The sequence below is a fragment of the Erinaceus europaeus genome, chromosome 4 (assembly GCF_950295315.1).
Source record: "Erinaceus europaeus chromosome 4, mEriEur2.1, whole genome shotgun sequence".
Classification (NCBI taxonomy): Eukaryota; Metazoa; Chordata; class Mammalia; order Eulipotyphla; family Erinaceidae; genus Erinaceus; species Erinaceus europaeus.
Window position 1 is genome coordinate 143,208,439 of NC_080165.1, and position 18,031 is coordinate 143,226,469.

The window sequence follows — 18,031 nt, forward strand, 5'->3', positions numbered from 1 at the left end:
GGTTCAAGCCCCTCGTCCCCACCTGCAGGGGGAAAGCTTCACCATCCGTGAAGCAGGAGTGCAGATATCTCTCTGCCTTTCTCCCTCTCTATCTCCTCCTCGCCTCTCAATTTCTCTCTGTCTCTATCCAATAATAATTAATTAATTAACATGGCGCGAAGCGCAAGGACCCCGCCCAGTTCCCCGCCTGCAGGAGCGTCACTTCACAGGCGGTGAGGCAGGTCTGCAGGTGTCTGTCTTTCTCTTCTCCTCTCTGTCTTCCCCTCCTCTCTCCATTTCTCTCTGTCCTGTCCAACAACAACGACAGCAATAACAACAACAATAATAACTACAACAGCAAAAAAAGAAAAAAGTAAATTAAATAAAATTAAAAATAGAGAGAGTGCTTTGTCGATAAGGACATCACCAACTAGACACCACATCACCACCTTATTTCATAAGAGTGAAAATTGAGCTCACTTGTGGTTGCAGGTTTGTTTGTTTGTTTCAGGAGAGCACTACTCAGCTCTGGCTGATGGTGGTACAGGGGATTGAACCTGGGACCTTGGAGCCTCAAGCATGAGAGTCTTTTAAAAAAAATTTTAATATTTATTTTCCCTTTTGTTGCACTTGTTTTTTTTTTTATTGTTGTAGTAGTTATTATTGCTGTTGTTATTGATGTCATTGTTAGATAGGACAGAGAGAAATGGAGAGAGGAGGGGAAAACAGGGAAGGGGAGAGACAGATAGATACCTGCAGACCTGCTTCACTGCTTGTGAAGTGACTCCCCTGCAGATGGGGAGCCGGGGGGCTTGAACTGGGATCCTTACGTCGGTCCTTATGCTTTGTGCCGCCTGCGCTTAACCCGCTGCACTGCCCAGGCATGAGAGTCTTTTTGCATAACCATTATGCTATCTACCCTGCCTTTCCTCATTTGTGGTTCCAAAGGAGTCCTTCAAGGTGACTGATTCTCACTACTACAAGTAGTTCTCAGATCCACACTCAGCTTGTCTTTGGTGGTGTCTCCTTGGGAAAGGAACTCAGGGGTCAAGTCATGGCATATCCGGTAGAGTGCATGCAGTATCATGAGCTAGGATCTGGCCTCAAGCCCCCTGTCCCCACTTGCAAGGAGGGAGCTTCATAAGCAGTGAAGCAGTGTTTGAGATATCTTTATCTCACCCTCCCTTTTCATTTTTCTGTGTCTATCCAAAGGGGTGGGGGCAGTTGGCAGCATTGGTTTCATCACGCAGACACTGAGCCCCAGCCACAGCCATAGTGATAAACAAACAAATAAAAATTAAATAAATGAAAATGAGAGAAACAGTGATCACAGCAGCTCCTTGGAGAACGGCTCCTGATTCTGTGTGCCAGTGGGAGCTGATGGGTCTGTGTGAGCAGAAGCTCAGCACAGAGCAAGGAGAGCTTTTGGGTCAGTGTTTGGGTGGCTCTCAGGACACAGAATTCCCAGGAGCACCACAGAGGCTCAGGCTGGGGCTACACCCCACCTGGCCTGATGCTTCAACTCCTCAGACTTCTGTGTGTCCCCCCACTCAGCGCCCGGCACAGTCATTTCCTGAGCAGCTCCTGTAGACACTGGAATGTGGAGAGGGAGAGTGGGAGGTAGAACTCTTCTCTGAGTCCGTGTCTCCAAATGAACCTTGACTGTGAACTCGAATCTGACATTCAGTCCCCAAAGCTGAGCGATAGAAAACTGTGTGACTGACTCACATCCAGAAGAGATTCTGGGAAGGTGCTGAGAGCATCTCCAGGGCTTCACTGACCAGCTGGGCTATGTCTTTCAGCTCAAGACGAGGCTTCTCATGACTCCTCTAGCCCTCTCGCCTCCACAGAGCACCCCGGAGCCCGACCTCAGCTCCATCCCACAGGGTACAGCCACCGTTCCCAGCCTGGCTGCCCCACAGGCTCTCACAGGTGGGTCAGGGGATGAGCTCCAGTGAGGGGATGGCCGGCCAGCCTCTCCACAGTTGCTTTGTGCTTTGTGGACTGGAGAGACAATGCAAATGAAAGGTCCAGTGTGCAGCCAGATAGCTGATGGGTTCTTAAAAAAAAAACATGAGTTTTTTGTTTATTATTTTTTTCTTCATGGGGGATTGATGTTTTACAGTCCATGGTAAAATACAGAAGTTGGTACATGTGTAACATTTCTCAGTTTTCCACATAACACTCTAACCCCCCACCTAGATCCTCATCTGCCATCATGTTCCAGGACCTGAAACCCAACCCCAGAGTCCACCAGGCCCAGTTCAAGTTCTGCTTTGTGTCTTCCCTTCTGTTCTTATTTTTCAACATCTGTCTATGAATGAGATCATCCCATATTCATTCTTCTCTTTGTGGCTTATCTGACCTAGCATGATTCCTTCACGCTCCATCCCAGATGAAGTGAAGAAGGTGAATTCATCATTTTTAATAGCTGAGTAGTATTCCATTGTGTATATAGACCACAACTTGCTCAGCCACTCGTCTGTTGTTGGACACCTGGGTTGCTTCCAGGTTTTGGCTATTACAAATTGTGCTGCTATGAACATAAGTATACATAAATCTTTTTGGATGGTATGTTTGATTCCTTAGGATATATCACCAGGAATGAATTTGCTGGGCCATAAGGTGGGTCCAATTCTAGCCTTCTGAAAGTTCCCAGATAAGGGTTGGACCAATTGACATTCCCAGCAGCAGTGAAGCAAGGAGGGTATTTTATCTTATTGCTACCAGGATTATCTCTGGAGTTCTGTGTTTGCATGACTCTACCATTCCTGCTGGCCAGTTTTTTTCCTTTTCTTTTTTGACAGAAGGTGAAAGACAGAGATATGGAGAGGAAGGAAGAGAGAGGGAGAGTCAGAAAGGAGAGATACCTGTAGCAGCATTTCTCACTGCTCATGAAACTTCCTCTTCTCCAGGGCTTTGCATCCTAGTCCTTACACAGGTAAAATGTGTGCCAGGTTCACCTCCACATGCCCCACTTCCACCCCCCCCCAAAAAAAAGATGATTTTAAGTGTCTCACAGTTTGGATTATTTGAAATTTAATTTTCTTTAAAATTTTTTTTAAATTATCTTTATTTATTGTATAGAGACAGCCAGAAATTGAGAGGAAGGGGGAGATAGAAAGGGACAGAGACAGAGAGACACCTGCAGCCCTGCTTCACCACTCCTGAAGTTTTCCCCCTGCAGGTGGGAACCAAGGACTTGAACCAGGGACCTTGCACATTGTAAAACGTGCTGTCAACCAGGTGCACCACTACTGGTCCCTGAAACTTAATTTTCAATGCACTTTGGGCTCAGATGGTGCTTTGGGATAGGACTAGAATTGTAGTTGATGGCTCAGTTTATTCTTTTTAGAGTCAGGTTTACTTCGCATCAGTAGTGAATCTTCTCACAGCCCATAATGTCCATCCCTGTATTTTCATCTCCAGTCTCCTGGAGTTTGGTGGTAGCACACCTGACTGAGTGCACACGTTACCATGTGCAAGGACCGGGGTAAAGTCCCACTCCCCATCTGCAGGGGAATCTTTATGGAAAGTGAAGCAGGGCTGCAAGCGTCTCTCTTTCTCTCCCTCTCTATCTCCTCCTTCCTTCTTAATTTCTCTCTGTCTCTATCAAAGAAAAAAGAAAAGGAATCATTTCTTTGGGAGCAGTGGAGTCATTGTGTAGACACTGAATCCCAGCAATAACCCTGGTGGCAATATAATAATAAAGCAAAATAAAATAGAGTCCCACAGCTGGGGAGATTGGTCCATGGTAGAGCACATGACCTTGCAAGCATAAAGGTACTGAGCCCAAATCTGAGTTTGACTCCCCCCACAAAAGACATGTCAGTGTGATTCTCTGATGTCTCTCTCCTTTTTTTCACATACACACAAGTTACTATATTTTTACAAAGAGCCCAAATCCCTGTTGCCCCACCAGTCGCAACATCTATGAGCAGACACTGCACCTGCTAAAGGTCTGTGCCCCTCCCTCTCACAGAGTCTGTGAGATGCTGCGTTTCCTTCTGATTTCATTCTCCTTCCCTCTCTTGGACCTTCCTTCCCTTCCTTCTTCCATTCTTCTTTTTCTTTCTTTTTTTTTTTTTAACCTAATTCACAGGTTTCAGTTCTCTAGACTTCACATATGAGTGATACCATTCAGTAGTTGTCTCTCAGCTCTTTACTTACTTTGCTAAGCATAACCCCTTCCAGCTCCATCCGCTTTGTCCCAACAGACACAATATCATCATTCCTGGTCGCAGAGTAGTATTCCTCAGAATATTTATCCCATAACTTAATTACCCAGTTATCTGTTGCTTCCATTCTTCATAAGCCTTGCTTTTTTTTACTGGCAATAACACTTAGTTCCCAGCTTTGCCTTGAGAATCAAACAAGATGACATCTATAAAGTACGCAGAGGCACGGGGAGATGGTACAGTGCTAACAGCTTACATGTAAGAGGGTCTCTCTTTAAAACTTTATTGACCATATCATTTTTTTAATTAATTACAATCAATTTGACTTTAAAAAATCAGAAGGGCCACTGCCCCAATATTTCTTAAATGCTAAAAAAAAATAAACAAATCTGAAGGTGGAGCAAAAAAAAAGGAAAGGAAAGTAGGGGAGCTAGCATAGCATAGCGGTTATGCACAAAAAATTCATACCCGAGGTTCCAAGTCCCAGGTTGCATGCACAATAGATATTATTTTTAAAAAGATAGGGATTACTTTTTAAAAATCCACAGTTAAACATTCTGTGCAGATTGACAGCAGAGGAGGGGAGAGGCTTGGGATGTGACGTGCGCATCAGGGAGGTATGTTTATATGCACATGGGCTGCCAGAATTCTCTGTCTTGCAGAGGGGAATGTGTCAGAGGGACACACTCCCCCATCTGTCCATCTGCTGTCAGCCAGGAGACCCTCTTGAGAAGAAGCCCAGAAGTTAGAATGATTTCTCTTCTTCTTTTCTTTTTTGTCACCACTCCTAGCTGACCTTGTCAAACAGAGAGACAGAGAGACAGGGGCAGAGTGAGCAACACCAAGGCACCAAGGAAGATTCTTTCAGTGAGGTGGGGGCCGGTTCAATCCAAACAAGCAAAGCATCCAAGTAAGCTAGCCTGCCAGCCCCCTTCTGATCTCCTACTCTGGGAGTAATTGGTACCGTTTTCCCCTTCTCGGCTTCCCCAGGGCTGGGGCTGAGGGTGCACAGCTGCCACTGAGTGCTGACAGAAAGGGCTGGCACATCTCTGTTTCCACAGTCTGCCTCCACGTCAACAAGCAGGCTGACGCAGGCCCGTTCCTGGAGAGGAGGAAGGTGCAGCAGCTGCCGGACCACTTTGGGCCGGAGCGGCCATCGGCAGTCCTACAGCAGGCTGTGCAGGCCTGCATCGACTGTGCCCGCCAGCAGAAGCTTGTCTTCTCCCTGGTCAAGCAGGGCTATGGAGGCGAGCTGGTGTCTGGTAAGGCTTGGGGTAGGTTAGATGAGGCGGGCACCGGGGGTCTCTCTGGAGAGAAGAGGGGTCAGGTTGGGTGAGGGGGCGTCCTCCACGGGCTTGGCTCCAGGGTGCTTGATGAACCCATGTGCAGAAGGCTTTTTTTCAGTGCTTGACACGTGGATGCTTCCAGGCCTGGACAAGAAGGCTCACCTCTGAATCTTCCCTCTGGACTCTTCTCCTTCTCCTCCATTTCCAGCCCATCTATGAAACCTGATGTTGTGGGGCTTGGCAGCAACATAGCTGGTAGAGCAAACACATTACCATGTGCCGGGACCCAGGTTCAAGCCCCTGGTCCCTACCTGTAGGGGGAAACTTTAGAAGTGGTGAAGCAGTGCTGCAGGTCTCTCTCTCTCTCCCCCTATATATCATCCATCCATCCATCTATCTCTCTATCTCTCTATCTATCTCTTCCCCTCCCCTCCCCCTCTAGGTTTCTCTGACTCTATCAAGAAAAAAATGTGATTGGTAGAGGTGAATTCTTCATGCAGACAGTGAACCCCAGTAAAAGCCCTGGTGCCAACAATGGTATATTATGTACAAATGCATTTCTTAGTTCTGCCTATTCAAAGGGCTCAGGACTACTGAAATTCATGAAGCAATGAACACATTCAATGCCCAAATCTTTGTTTCATTTTTAATACTATTTATTTATTGGATTAGAGACAGAAAGAAATCAAGAGAAGAGGGTGAGATAGGGAGAAAGAGAAACTGAGACACCTGCAGCACTGCCTCACCACTTGTGAAGCTTCCTCCACTGCAGGTGGGGACCAGGGACTTGAACCTGTGACCTTACACATTATTACATGTGCTCTATGGGGTGTACCACCACCAAGCCACCCCAAAATCTTGGTTTCTAACTATCACCCTTCAGTGAAAGGAAGCAGAGGTGTTGACTAAAGATGTATTTTCAGGGTCCAGGTGGTGGCACACCTGGTTAAGTGTGTATGCACAAGGACCTGGGTTCAAGCCCCTGGCCCCCACCTGTAGGGGGAAGCTTCACAAATGGTGAAGCAGTGCTGCAGATGTCTCTCTCCCTCTTTCTCTCCCCACTCCCTTCTCAGTTTCTCTCTGTCTCTACCCAAATAAATAAAATATTTTTTAAAAGATTTATTTTCAATTTGGGTTAGAGAAAATACAAGATGAACTGCAAGTGTACTCAAGTGTTAGTAACCAGTTGCTTTAAAATAATAGGGGGAAATGGGACCTGCTTATAGGGACACAAGTCAGCGAGAAATTTCCCAAAGGTAACAGCAGAAAGAGTTTGAGCAGCAAAATAAATAGCATAGGATTGGCTAACTCAAGTACAGAATAAATACTAGTATTACTACTTATGAAACATAATTGAATAAATATATAGGTGAAGGATATGGGACAGTTGTCCTTTATAGAATAATTCTTTTTTTGATTTAAAAAAATATTTATTTATTTATTCCCTTTTGTTGCCCTTGTTGTAACCTTGAAATTTCCCTATGAGATTATTTCTTCCTTATCCATGAATGGGATTTAGAATAAATCGTCCCTCTTTGCTGGCTGCTCCTCCTCCTCCTCCTCCTCCTCCTCCTCCTTCTTCTCCTTCTCCTTCTCCTCCTCCTCCTCCTTCTTCTCCTTCTTCTTCTTCTCCTCCTCCTCCTCCTCCTTCTTCTCCTTCTTCTCCTTCTCCTTCTCCTTCTCCTTCTCCTTCCTCTTCTTCTTCTTCTTCTTCTACTTCTCCTCCTCCTCCTCCTTCTTCTTCCTCTCCTCCTCCTCCTCCTCCTCCTCCTCCTCCTCCTCCTCCTCCTTCTTCTTCTTCTTCTTCTTCTTCTTCTTTTTACCAGCACTGCTCAGCTCTGGCTGATGGTGGTGTGGGTGATTGAACCTGAGACTTCAGAGCCTCAGGCATGAGAGTCTCTTTGCATAATCAGTAAGCTATCTACCCACCTTTTCTGGCTTCTTTCAAGTAACAAAATATTATCTAATTAGTAATTAATTGGAATTGGGTTTGAGGTAACATCATTATGGAGAAATGGCTATTGTTCTTTTATAAAAACATTTTTCTAGAAGGGTAGAGTCAACCTCAATTTCTCAGGAGCACTGGATGACACTTGGAGATATCAATATGAGCACAAGGTTACTGAATGTGTCTATATATCTAGATTGGCCTATTGCTCTACCTATACCTGTCTAGAAATTATTAGAATAGCAGAGTGTACACATGCATCTCGTACTTCTGCCCATTTGTCATTTGTTATTTATTATTGGATCGGACAGAGAGAAACTGAGAGAGGGAGAGAGACAGAAAGACACCTGAAGATCTTCACCACTCATGAAGCTTTCCCCTTGCAGGTAGGGGCTAGGGACTAGGTAGGGTAGGTCCTTGTGCACTGTGATGTGTGCGCTTAACCAGGTGCGCCACCACCCGCCCTCCTTCTGCCTATTTGTAGTCCCTGATCTGATGAGACGAGAGGCTGTTTTTCTCCCCCCAAGACCCTGCCAAAGCCTGAGTAAAAATTTCAGCTAAAGCCAACATTTTGAGCCGTGTTTTAAAAATACCTGGCCCCTCAAAACCATCAAGGTTGTGAGAAGCATAGTAGGTCTGATAAAGTGTCATAGCTTGAAGGGACATAATAAGACAGAACAGCTAAAACCCATGTGGTCTCCTGGGACAGAAACAGGACTTGAGTGTGAAATCAAGAAACAAAACAAACACTCCAGGAGAGATTCACATTAAGACTAGTTTTTTTTAAAAAAGCAGACAAAAAAACTGAACCAACCCCAGCCTCTTCGTCTGGGTGGATGATAGGCTTGTGGCTTTCTCTGTTGCCTGGCTCTGAGTGGCTGACTCTGGGGTGTTGTAGTCTCAGCGTCCTTTGATGGGAAGCAGCACCTGCGGAGTCTGCCAGTGGTGAACAGCCTCAGCTATGTCCTCCGCTTCCTCACCAAGCTGTGCCGGAGCCTGCTGTGTGACGACCTGTTCAGCCACCAGCCTTTCCCCAGGGCCACCAGTGCCTCCCAGGAAGCCCAGGAGAAGCAGGAAGGCAGACTGGATTCAGGTAGGCCTCCTCCAGTTTCCCATCAGCAGGTGGTCCCAGGGGTTCCAGAGGTTGCTGCTGGAGGTCCTTGGGCTGCATATCTGGGTGCCCAAGAAGCAATGAGGGGTCCCCAGGATCAAGGGTGACCAGGTGGTCCCCCAGCTGCAGAAGGAAGAGGGAGCTCTCTTATATCTACTAGGTCCATATTGTTCTATAGGCTGTAGAGACCTACACGGAGTGGTTTTCTTCACTCTCCTCCAATGCGACTCAAATGCAGTGGTATGAAATAAGAAGGTAAGAAATCCTGAAGAAGCAAATGCTGAAGACTTTGGTCCTGCCTGAGGAACTCAGATCCCAACCTGGTCAGTGAAAAGTCAAACAGGGCGTTCGTTGTGGCAGGGATTTGACCAGGCTGTGAATCAAATAGGTCTTCTTGTGAGTGTTGGCGTTTCTCTCTTACCACAGAATAGAAAGTGACCCAGGGGCCAAGTGCCTTTTGTACCAACAACTCCAGGATAATAGCTCAGCATGGAGACAGGGTCAGAAGGAAAGGAAGCTGGTCCCCCTGGACAAATTTCCCCACAGTGTTGCCTGCCCAAATTTAGACTCCAACAGGAAGTGCTGCCTCTCCACACAGCACCGCTGAGATATGGGTTTGTAAAGACTTGACCAGGTGAGCTGGGTGGTGGTGCACTTGGTTAAGGACACATATTACAGTGTGTGCAAGGACCTGGGTTCAAGTCCCCAGTCCCCACCTACAGGGGAAAGGCTTCACAAGTGGTGAAGCAGGGCTGCAGGTGTCTCTCTATCTCTCTCCTTCTATATCTTCTTCTCTCTCAATTTCTGGCTGTCTCTTTCCAATAAATAAAGATAATAAAAAATGTCTTTTTTAAAAAAAAAAGACTTGACCGGGACTCCAGGTTCTGTATTCCAGTTCCCAAGCACAAGCAGAAATGGTATTGTTTCTCCTTGCTTTCAAAGTAGTCCTGTTGAGATACTCTCCTGTGTTTCTTGTCTACATATGCAGACTTGAAAAGTGTCCTTATCTCTCTTGGTCTCAATTCCCTTTATTAAATGAGGAGTTGAGTTTGTTGATAAATAGCATTCTTCCTGATTCTGACAGTCCTTAAATTTGACCTTTCTTTTGTAAGCCATATTGACTCTGAAGCATTATTATTTTCTTTTATTGGGGTGGGGTGGTGGTTGATGGTTTACAGTACAGGTGTTGACACATGGTTAAATACAACAGGACTTGTAAGTCTCCCTCTCAAGTCCTCCCACTCCCCAGCCTTCCTTCTCCAGAGACCTCAGCTTGGCATAACACACCCAACCCTGTCCAAGTTCTACTTTGTGTTTTCCTTTCCTGCCCTTGTGCTTAAGTTCCCCCTGCAAGTGAGATCATCCCATAGTCATCCTCTTTTTGGCTTATCTCACTTAACATGATTCCTTCAAGTTCCATCCAAGATGAGGTAGAGGAGATTACTTCATCCAGAAACATACTCTAAACCTAATGTGCCTTCTAGTGAACCTTGTCAGGAGAACAGCCAAAGGGCTTGATGTTACTTCTTGAACCCTGGGATCACTGAACAAGCTGTGACCTATAAAATAGAACCATAAAGGCTCAAAATCCTTGTTTCCCACCCACCTTTATAGTTTTCTTCTTTTCTCATCCATGGATGAAATTTTGGGTACATCTTGCATCTTTTCTGGCTCTCTTCAGGTAACAAAACATCATCTAATTAGTAATGAATGTGTCCATGTCAGGGTAATAATCAAACTTTAACTTTCACTCAAAGATACAGCTGTATCCCATCCCCAGAAGGACATTGCACCCCACCTCCCCCACCCTCGCCTGGGGGTTTTTTGCTCCCTTGCCTTTCTAGTTAACGTGCTTCATGTTCAGAGTGAGGGAAAGGAGAAGAGGTAGGAGAGTTTTCACTTGAGCAGTCCTGCTGTGAGTTGGCATCATGCCCCCTTGGTTTGGGCAGATGTTCTCCTCCTGGTAAATTCCTGCACACGCCCCATGGTTCCCTGACATGGACAGATGTAACACTTGTCTGGCTGTCACAGGTTCCTGCACAGTCTTGAGGCCTCTGGGTAGAAACCTCTAGCTTCTTTCCACTACAGCATTCTCATGCCATGGAAAGGATCTTTGATAATCTCACTTCACGGCTCCCTTCCAATGCCTATGTCTGGCCTTTAAGCACTACTCATGCATTCCTTACCCACATGGACTCCGGGAATGCAGGCTAGTCTCTGCAGACACCTCTGTTCCTCGATCAGAGCAACTAGACTCGTAGATTTCTCATGGGAATCAAAGAATGGCCCATTGTGTTTTTCAAGCACCAGAGACAGATAATGATTGACGCTGTACACGTGACAACAATGAAGCCCTTGGGAATATATGGGGCAATTAGTTCTATAATTCATCTTCTCGTTGACCTGTTTTCCAAGCTCTGCGATGCCTCTTCAGGCTGGACGTGGGTGGTCCTCTGTAGGTATAAAGTAGGCTTTCCACCATATTCTTATGCACCTGCTCATGGCCTGTGGTGCCTATTGTCTTGCAGTTTAGGCCAAAACTGCTATGAAAATAGCTTCATTGTAGCATCCTGTCCCAGGAGCCGCCCTCTAGCTTTCCTTAAGTGATCAGTGAGGAAACGCTTGCTTTGGTTTCCCGACCTTACTCGCTTCCTCTCTGAGCTCGCTATGATGGACAACAAAGTGCCTTTCTTTGCCCTGCAGCTCCTCCTTGCTTTTCTTGACTCAGACGGCTGTCTCCAGCTGTAAGCTGGTTTCCTTCCTAGATGGCTTGCCAGACTTGGAAGTAATGACTTCAATTATCTTCATGAGTCTTTCTGTAGCCCGTGGCTGCTTTGGAAAAATGAGTTGCTTCAAGTCTACCAAGCTCAGAGAAATTGCTCCACATACCCTGGAAATTACAGAGTTGAGTGCTGTACATTTCCTGTGTTCAGCAGCATCACGAGGATGAAGGAGTTGTGGTACCCAAACCTAGGATCAGTCTTCTCCCCACCTATCTTCCTCATCCGTCCAGCAGGGACCGCCGATGACGCCACCAGGTATCTTGCCTTTAGAGTAAGATTGCTTTGTTATAGTGTCCTTAAAGGTGCACACTTCAAACATTATTGCTTTACAGAGGAATTAGTTTACCATCTGCTTTCCTACCGCTAGTGCAAGAAAGGAATATAAGGAAAGGACTGGGCAGGCCATTGCTGATTTGAGGCTTTACAAATAACCAGGAAGCCATGTTGTTTCTAAGTGAGATGGTTCTGCTGTGAGTTCATTGGAACCAGGTCCTTCTCTGCCCTGAGTTCCTTCGAACTCAAAAAAGAAAAGTCCCAGGCTTGGTGGGGTTGAAGAGTTTGTCAGAAACCAGCTGATTGAATCACAAGAAAATGCAAGGTGAAGGCATTTATAGATAAAGAACTGTGACATTTGTGGTTGGAAAAATGAGGAAATTTAGGAAAAGACCTGACTTTCTGTTCTGGTGGGTGACAGCAGTTTGTATGGATCTGTTCTTGGCGGTCTAGACAATAGATGGGATTAAGTCAAACACTCTGTCCTCAAAGTGAAGTCAGGGGCATCATCATCACCTGACAAAAGACATCCCTCTCACACCCTCTAGCCACACACCCCAGTTTGGTCAAGTTTGAGAAGTGTGGGCGTAAGGAACACTCTCCCGGAGAGAGAGCTAATCGGAGCACACAGGAGATCACTTCCCCAGGAGACAGATGGAGGCAGGTGGAGTCGACACTGTAAAGAATTGTACCACCAAAGCCAAAGATTTTTTTTTTTTTTTTTTTTTTTGCCACCAGGGTTATTGCTAGGGATAGGTGCCGGCACTATGAATCCACTGCTCCTGACAGACATTTTTTCCATTTTATTGGATAGGACAGAGAGAAATGGAGAGAGGAGGGGGAGACAGAGAGGGGGAGAGAAAAGAAGTACCTGTAGACCTTTTTTCTTTTCTTTAAAAAATTTTTTTACTTCTTTTTTGTATAATATTTTTTATTAAAAATTTTTATTATCTTTATTTATTTATTGGATACAGACAGCCAGAAATTGACAGGAAGGGGGAGATAAGGAGAGAGACAGAGATATACCTGCAGCCCTGCTTCACCACTTGTGAAGCTTTGCCCCTGCAGGTGGGGACCGGGACTTGAACCTGGGTCCCTATGCACTGTAACATGTGTGCTTAGCCATATGCGACACCTCCCAGCCCCACCTGTAGAACTCTCATCACTTGTGAAGCAACCCCCCTGCAGGTGGGGAGCTAGAGTTCAAACCCAGATCCTTAAATGGGTCCTTGCTCTTAGTACTATGTGCATTTAACCTGGTGTGCCACCTCCCAGCCCCCCCCCTTTTTTAACCTAACCTTTAATGCTGGGGGCAGGGAGTCTCCGTGTAGCTAGTGCTTCCCAGACATTCGTGTGCTCAGGAGCCAGCTGGGTGTCTTGCTGAGATGAGATTCTGGCTCAGTTAGGCCTAGGGGGAGGCTGAAGTCTGGCCATCGCAAGCAGGTGCCCAGGTGGTGTCAGTGCTCGTGGTTGGTGACCGCACTTCGAGCAATACAGAGTGGGTTGGAAGAGTCTAGCTCTTAGGAGGAACTTAACTGCAGACTTCAATGAAATAGCCTGTCTGCTTGGACTGTGCATCTCCTGGACATGTCTTGCCCCTTAAGATGATCCAATGTCCAGCAGGAGATATTCTTCATTGAACTGGAGTCCAGACCTCATGTCCCCATGTGGAGAGATCTGGAGAAAATGTCATGCTGTTCCCCCACCCCCACTCCCACCCCCTGGCAAAACCTAAAGCGTAACTGACTTTGCTCTAAATATTTACTGATTTGAATTCTGTGCACCACAACAGAACTGTCTTTTCACCAAGGGAAAGGAAGATCACCTTGGAAACCACAAATGTGATAGCTAAACTTCTCTGCGAGATCTAACTTAGTGATTGGTTTCCTGCCTTTTTGAAGGTCTGGCATCCTGGGAACAAATTGTTTGCTTTTTGTTGAGTAGCATTTTTTTCTTTTTTTATATGCAAATGGTCAGAGGTATGAAAGGAGGGAGGACATTTATCCTTTTTTATTTTGAAGCTTTAATTCAAATGCCATTGCCTTCTGACAGCCTCTGTGTTTCAGGCGGGTGTCATTATGAGTCCATGTCTGTCAATGTTCTATAGATGCACCACTAAACGTTCAATCAATTCACTTCTTAGTTGCCGTTTATACCCAGCTGAGCCACTCTTCCCACCTCCTCTTCTGGTAACCATTAATTTTGTCCGATAGTCTAAATGTGCATTTTTTATTCTATCTAGTCAAATTCTTTTGTTTTGTTTCACTATGTATCATAGATGAGTGAAATCAGATGGTATTTGTTTTTCTTGGTCTGACTTATTCCACTAGGCGTGACACCCTTTAGGTCAGTCCACAATGATGCAAGTGGTAGGCCGTGGCACTATGTAGGTGAGCTATTTTGCTGGCACCAAGTGGCATTTCTTATCCCACAGCTTCTGTGAGCTAGGAGTTCTGGTGTGGCTTCACTGAGTCTGAGTGATCGTTGGCAGGATTTGGTTTCTTGTGATCTGTTGGTCCTTTGTCATGTTGGCCTCTCCACAGAAACACCAACATTTTCCTGATCAAGGGCCACTTTGGACTCCCCAGTGTTCTGTGAGAGACCCCCAATGTGTGAGGACTGTTGAGACACCAGCCATGACTTAGGAAGAGCCCCGCCCCCCCCTCACTTCTGCCTCCCCACCTCCCTTGGGAGTTTCTCCCACAAACCTCAGACTAAGAATTAAAAGAGCTGCCAGACCAAACTAGAGGCTGGCTTTGAAAGCCACTCTCCTCTTTGCATTCATGATTTCAGGACACCAACTTTCTGAAAATTGCTTTTGGGAGACCTTCTCCGTGGGAGGAAATCAGCTGTAGGGTTAGAACAAAGTCTAAATACATGAGAAATGGGGCAGGATGAGAGGGGTACAGGTGCCAGGCATGAAACTGGTGGCTGATCTGGGGTTGGGGAGTGGAAGGGCTCCCCAAAGTGGTGAATTCACTGTGCAGGCATCAAGTCGCAGCAATAACCCTGATGAGAAAGAAGGAAAAAAAAAAAAGATGGTTGATTCTGTGCATCCTGTTTGAGGAGATAAAACTAGAAATGTACAGAATGGATCAGGGGGTGTCTGAAGGTTGAGTGATCTGAACTTAGAGACCAGCTGAAAGAGAAAAAAAAAATCTATACCTGCCAGGGATCAAGTTAATGGGAAATTTAATTGAAGTGAATGAAATGCTAAGCCTCCTAGGTGGTGCCGCCTGGTGCCCTTTGAACCAGGAAGGCTGAGACCAGAGGCCAAGAAGGGCCCCCAGGGGAAACCAGATGAGCTTATCTGAGCAAGAACAAGGGGCGGGACTGAGCCTAAGAGAAGAAAGTCTGCAAGCCTGCACCAGCGGCAGGAGGCCAGGGAGGAAGTCGGCTGCTTTCCACCACCAAGAAGTCCCTTGCAGGTCCCCTCGACCTTCCGCAGCCCCAGCACTTGCTAGGTCCCCCCTCCCTGCAGCGAAAAGGGACAGCCCTCCAAGGTAGGGAAGTGAGCCCCACGGTACTGGGCTCTGAGAAGGGGCAGGGCACCTCCATTGGGGACCTGCTATTGTTTCTGGGGCCTGTCCTCTTGTTCCTTCACTTCTCCCCTTGCTGGGCTCTTTCTCTGCGTTCCAGAACTGGGCTCTCCCTGTAAGCCACCCCACCTGGAGAAGTTTTGAGGTACTAGCTGATCTGTAGCTGCTCAAGTGGCAGGCTTTAGAGGGCTGGTTGGATTGCTTCCTGAGATCTGGGGTGCAGGGTGAGGGCTCTGTGGGGCAGCTGATCTCAGCCTGGAGAGAGGTGGAGAAAGGGTTCACACCTAGCGGACACTGCTCCACTAAAAAATTGTGGGTGATGGTGAGAGTAAGGTGGGCAGTGGAGGATGAAAGTGTGTGTGTGTGTGTGTGTGTGTGTGTGTGTGTGTGTGTGTGTGTGTAAGAGACAGACAGAGAGGGAGACAGACAGACACCCAAATGTACAGCGTTAGGAAAGAATGGTGTATAACACTGGAATTTGTCACTTGGGTATGTTTAAACAAAAGATTTGCAGCCATTGGTACTGATGTTCCGGGAGAGGTGGCTTCATTGACTTAGAGAATCCAAGTAAAGTGCCAGTTTAAACTTTTAAAATGTTTTTATTGTGGTTGCATGATGATTTTTCACAAGATTTTAAAATCACAGGGGATTTGTTCCACAACACACCACCACCAGAGTGCCCCAACCCTCCGTCCAATAAGTACTATCGTTCTCACGAAGGACGCAGGCTCAGTGGAGCCCTACTCTGCCAGTTTGATTTTTTGAAAGCAAAATGTCCAAGCTCATGTGACTGGGAGCAGTTAGGTTCTTTGTCCCAAATGAAAAGGTGTCAGTTGCAACCTAAACTCGACCTGGTCAAGTAGAGTCTGAGATTCATCACACATGGACCTTGTCTTCCCTCTTGGTAATGCGCTCTCTCCCTCTCTCTCTCTCTCTCATCCTGCTTCTCTTGAAGACTCTCCACATTCCAGGTGCTCACACCTGACCTGCCAGGGTGGCAGCAGTGGTGGCACCAGACATGCCGGAATCCAGGTGGTGAGGGAGGGACACACACACATTCTTCGGACTCAGAACTCTGGAACATTGTTCCCCAAACAGGGAGGCTGAGTTGCCATTCAGACTCAGAAGTTATAAGGATATTGTTAGTCTTGATTGGGTCTGAGCTTTTCTAGAATGCTCTCTAGCTATACTGATAGGCAGACTTTACATAGCCATAGGGGGTGGGGGGGCTTGGGGGGGAGGATATACTCCACAAACAGATTAGCAACGGTGACAAAAAAGAAAGTCCAGGGCTCTCGAGAAAGTGCTCAAGACACCAACCCCTGAAAATAAGGCTGACTTCTTTGAGTCACCTGTGCATTTGCCTTTCTTTTCAAGCATGTTCCTGTGATTGCAAAGAAGAAAAAAATAAAAAATCAGGGGTCTGGGTGATGGCACACTTGGTTGAGCTCACATGTCATAATGTGCAAGGACCTGGGTTCAAGTCCCCAGTCCCCCACCTGTGTGTGTGTGTCGGGGGGAAGCTTCACGATTGGTGAAGCAGGTCTGCAGGTGTCTTTCTGTCTCTATCCCCCGTCACCCTCTCAATTTCTGGCTGTCTCTATCCAATAAATAAAGATAATTTAAAACATTAAAAAGGTAGTAAGTAAAAAGCAGTTTATTGTCTTTTAGTAGAAGGACTTAATGATTTTTCAGCTGTGTGGTTAGTGACACGGACAGAGGAGAGGCAGGAGTTAGAGGCGGTGGTTTACATGTGGTTTACTTAGCCTGAGAGTTGACATTTCCACACAGCAATTAAAGGGACCTCTGTTTCACAAAAGGTGCTGGACTGACCAGACGGTTCGTTCTAGACAAGGAGGGATGTCCTGAGAGTGCGGAAGGCAGGGGCCCTGGATGTCGGTCCAGCAGTTCTCCACAAGGTCTTGTGCAGAAGGCCAAGCCTTGCGGGGTGCTTGTGCTGGACAAAAGCAGGTCTGCTGGCCCCACCTGGTGTTCATTCACTAGTCATGATGGAACCCTGTGAAAAGTGCGCCTTTCTCTCCCAGTGAGACTTGGTGCTTTCCTCTGACCAACTTTGTACGTGGACCTGGATGTTAATTCCTGCTTGCCTGTGGCAACCTCTGCTTAACTGTCATCCATCTACTTGTGTGCTGGATGACAGTGATTTTTAAATAGTACAGAGGGGACTTATCCAGTATTCATGGTTTTTATAGAGCAGATGAGAGAGAGAGAGAGAGAGAGAGAGAGAGAGAGAGAAAGGTACCACAATATCAAAGAGAGAAAAAGGTACCACAATATCAAAGCTTCCTTTAGTGCAGTGGGAGCCAGGCTCAAACTGGTTTCCACATAAGACAAAGCATCACACTACCCAAGTGAGCTATTTTCCTGACCCTGAATCAAGAGGGATTGGGATTAAATGTAAGGAAGAACTATCAGACAAAGGAATTCACAGCATAATAGACTAATTATAAGGGAAACTGTAAAACCTCTTTGCAATAGTATTTTAAAAGGTGTGTGTGTGTGTGTGTGTGTGTGTGTGTGTGTGTGTGTGTGTGTCTAAGAGAGAAGAAAGAGAACTAGAACTAGATGCACTATGATGGATACAATGCTGAGGGTCAAACCAGAGACCTCGTGCTTTTAAGTCTAGAATTTACCACTCTGCCACCTCCAGGGTCATTCTTTGAGAAAAGCTTTTACATAAAAGGCTCAGTTATTTGATTTCTTCTTCTTCTCTAGATACCAGCCTGTCTGAAAGGAGGAGCTAGGGCTACTCCAGGTGTTTTGATGTTGATATGCTACCTTCATTTTTTTTGGGGGGTGTCTGAATAACACTGATAGAAGTGTTTATTTAAGATATGCCTTTAAATCAGCTCATTTCTTTTAACTTCAGCAGTGAGTCATCTTAGAGCAAAGCTATGATATGAGTGAAACCAT

The 18,031-nt window shown here is 46.2% G+C and overlaps 1 protein-coding gene across 6 annotated transcripts in view; it reads left to right on the forward strand.

The window, feature by feature from the left end:
- The window catches only part of SCML4 (Scm polycomb group protein like 4), a 110,975-nt gene that overhangs the window by 61,867 nt on the left and 31,077 nt on the right, over positions 1–18,031 (forward strand). For all 6 annotated transcript variants that reach the window (XM_060190674.1, XM_060190673.1, XM_060190669.1 and 3 more), the window contains 3 exons: positions 1,782–1,911; positions 5,219–5,419; positions 8,290–8,484. In XM_060190674.1, coding sequence (XP_060046657.1) covers positions 1,782–1,911; positions 5,219–5,419; positions 8,290–8,484 — 526 coding nt within the window. The remainder of the gene's footprint in view (positions 1–1,781; positions 1,912–5,218; positions 5,420–8,289; positions 8,485–18,031) is intronic.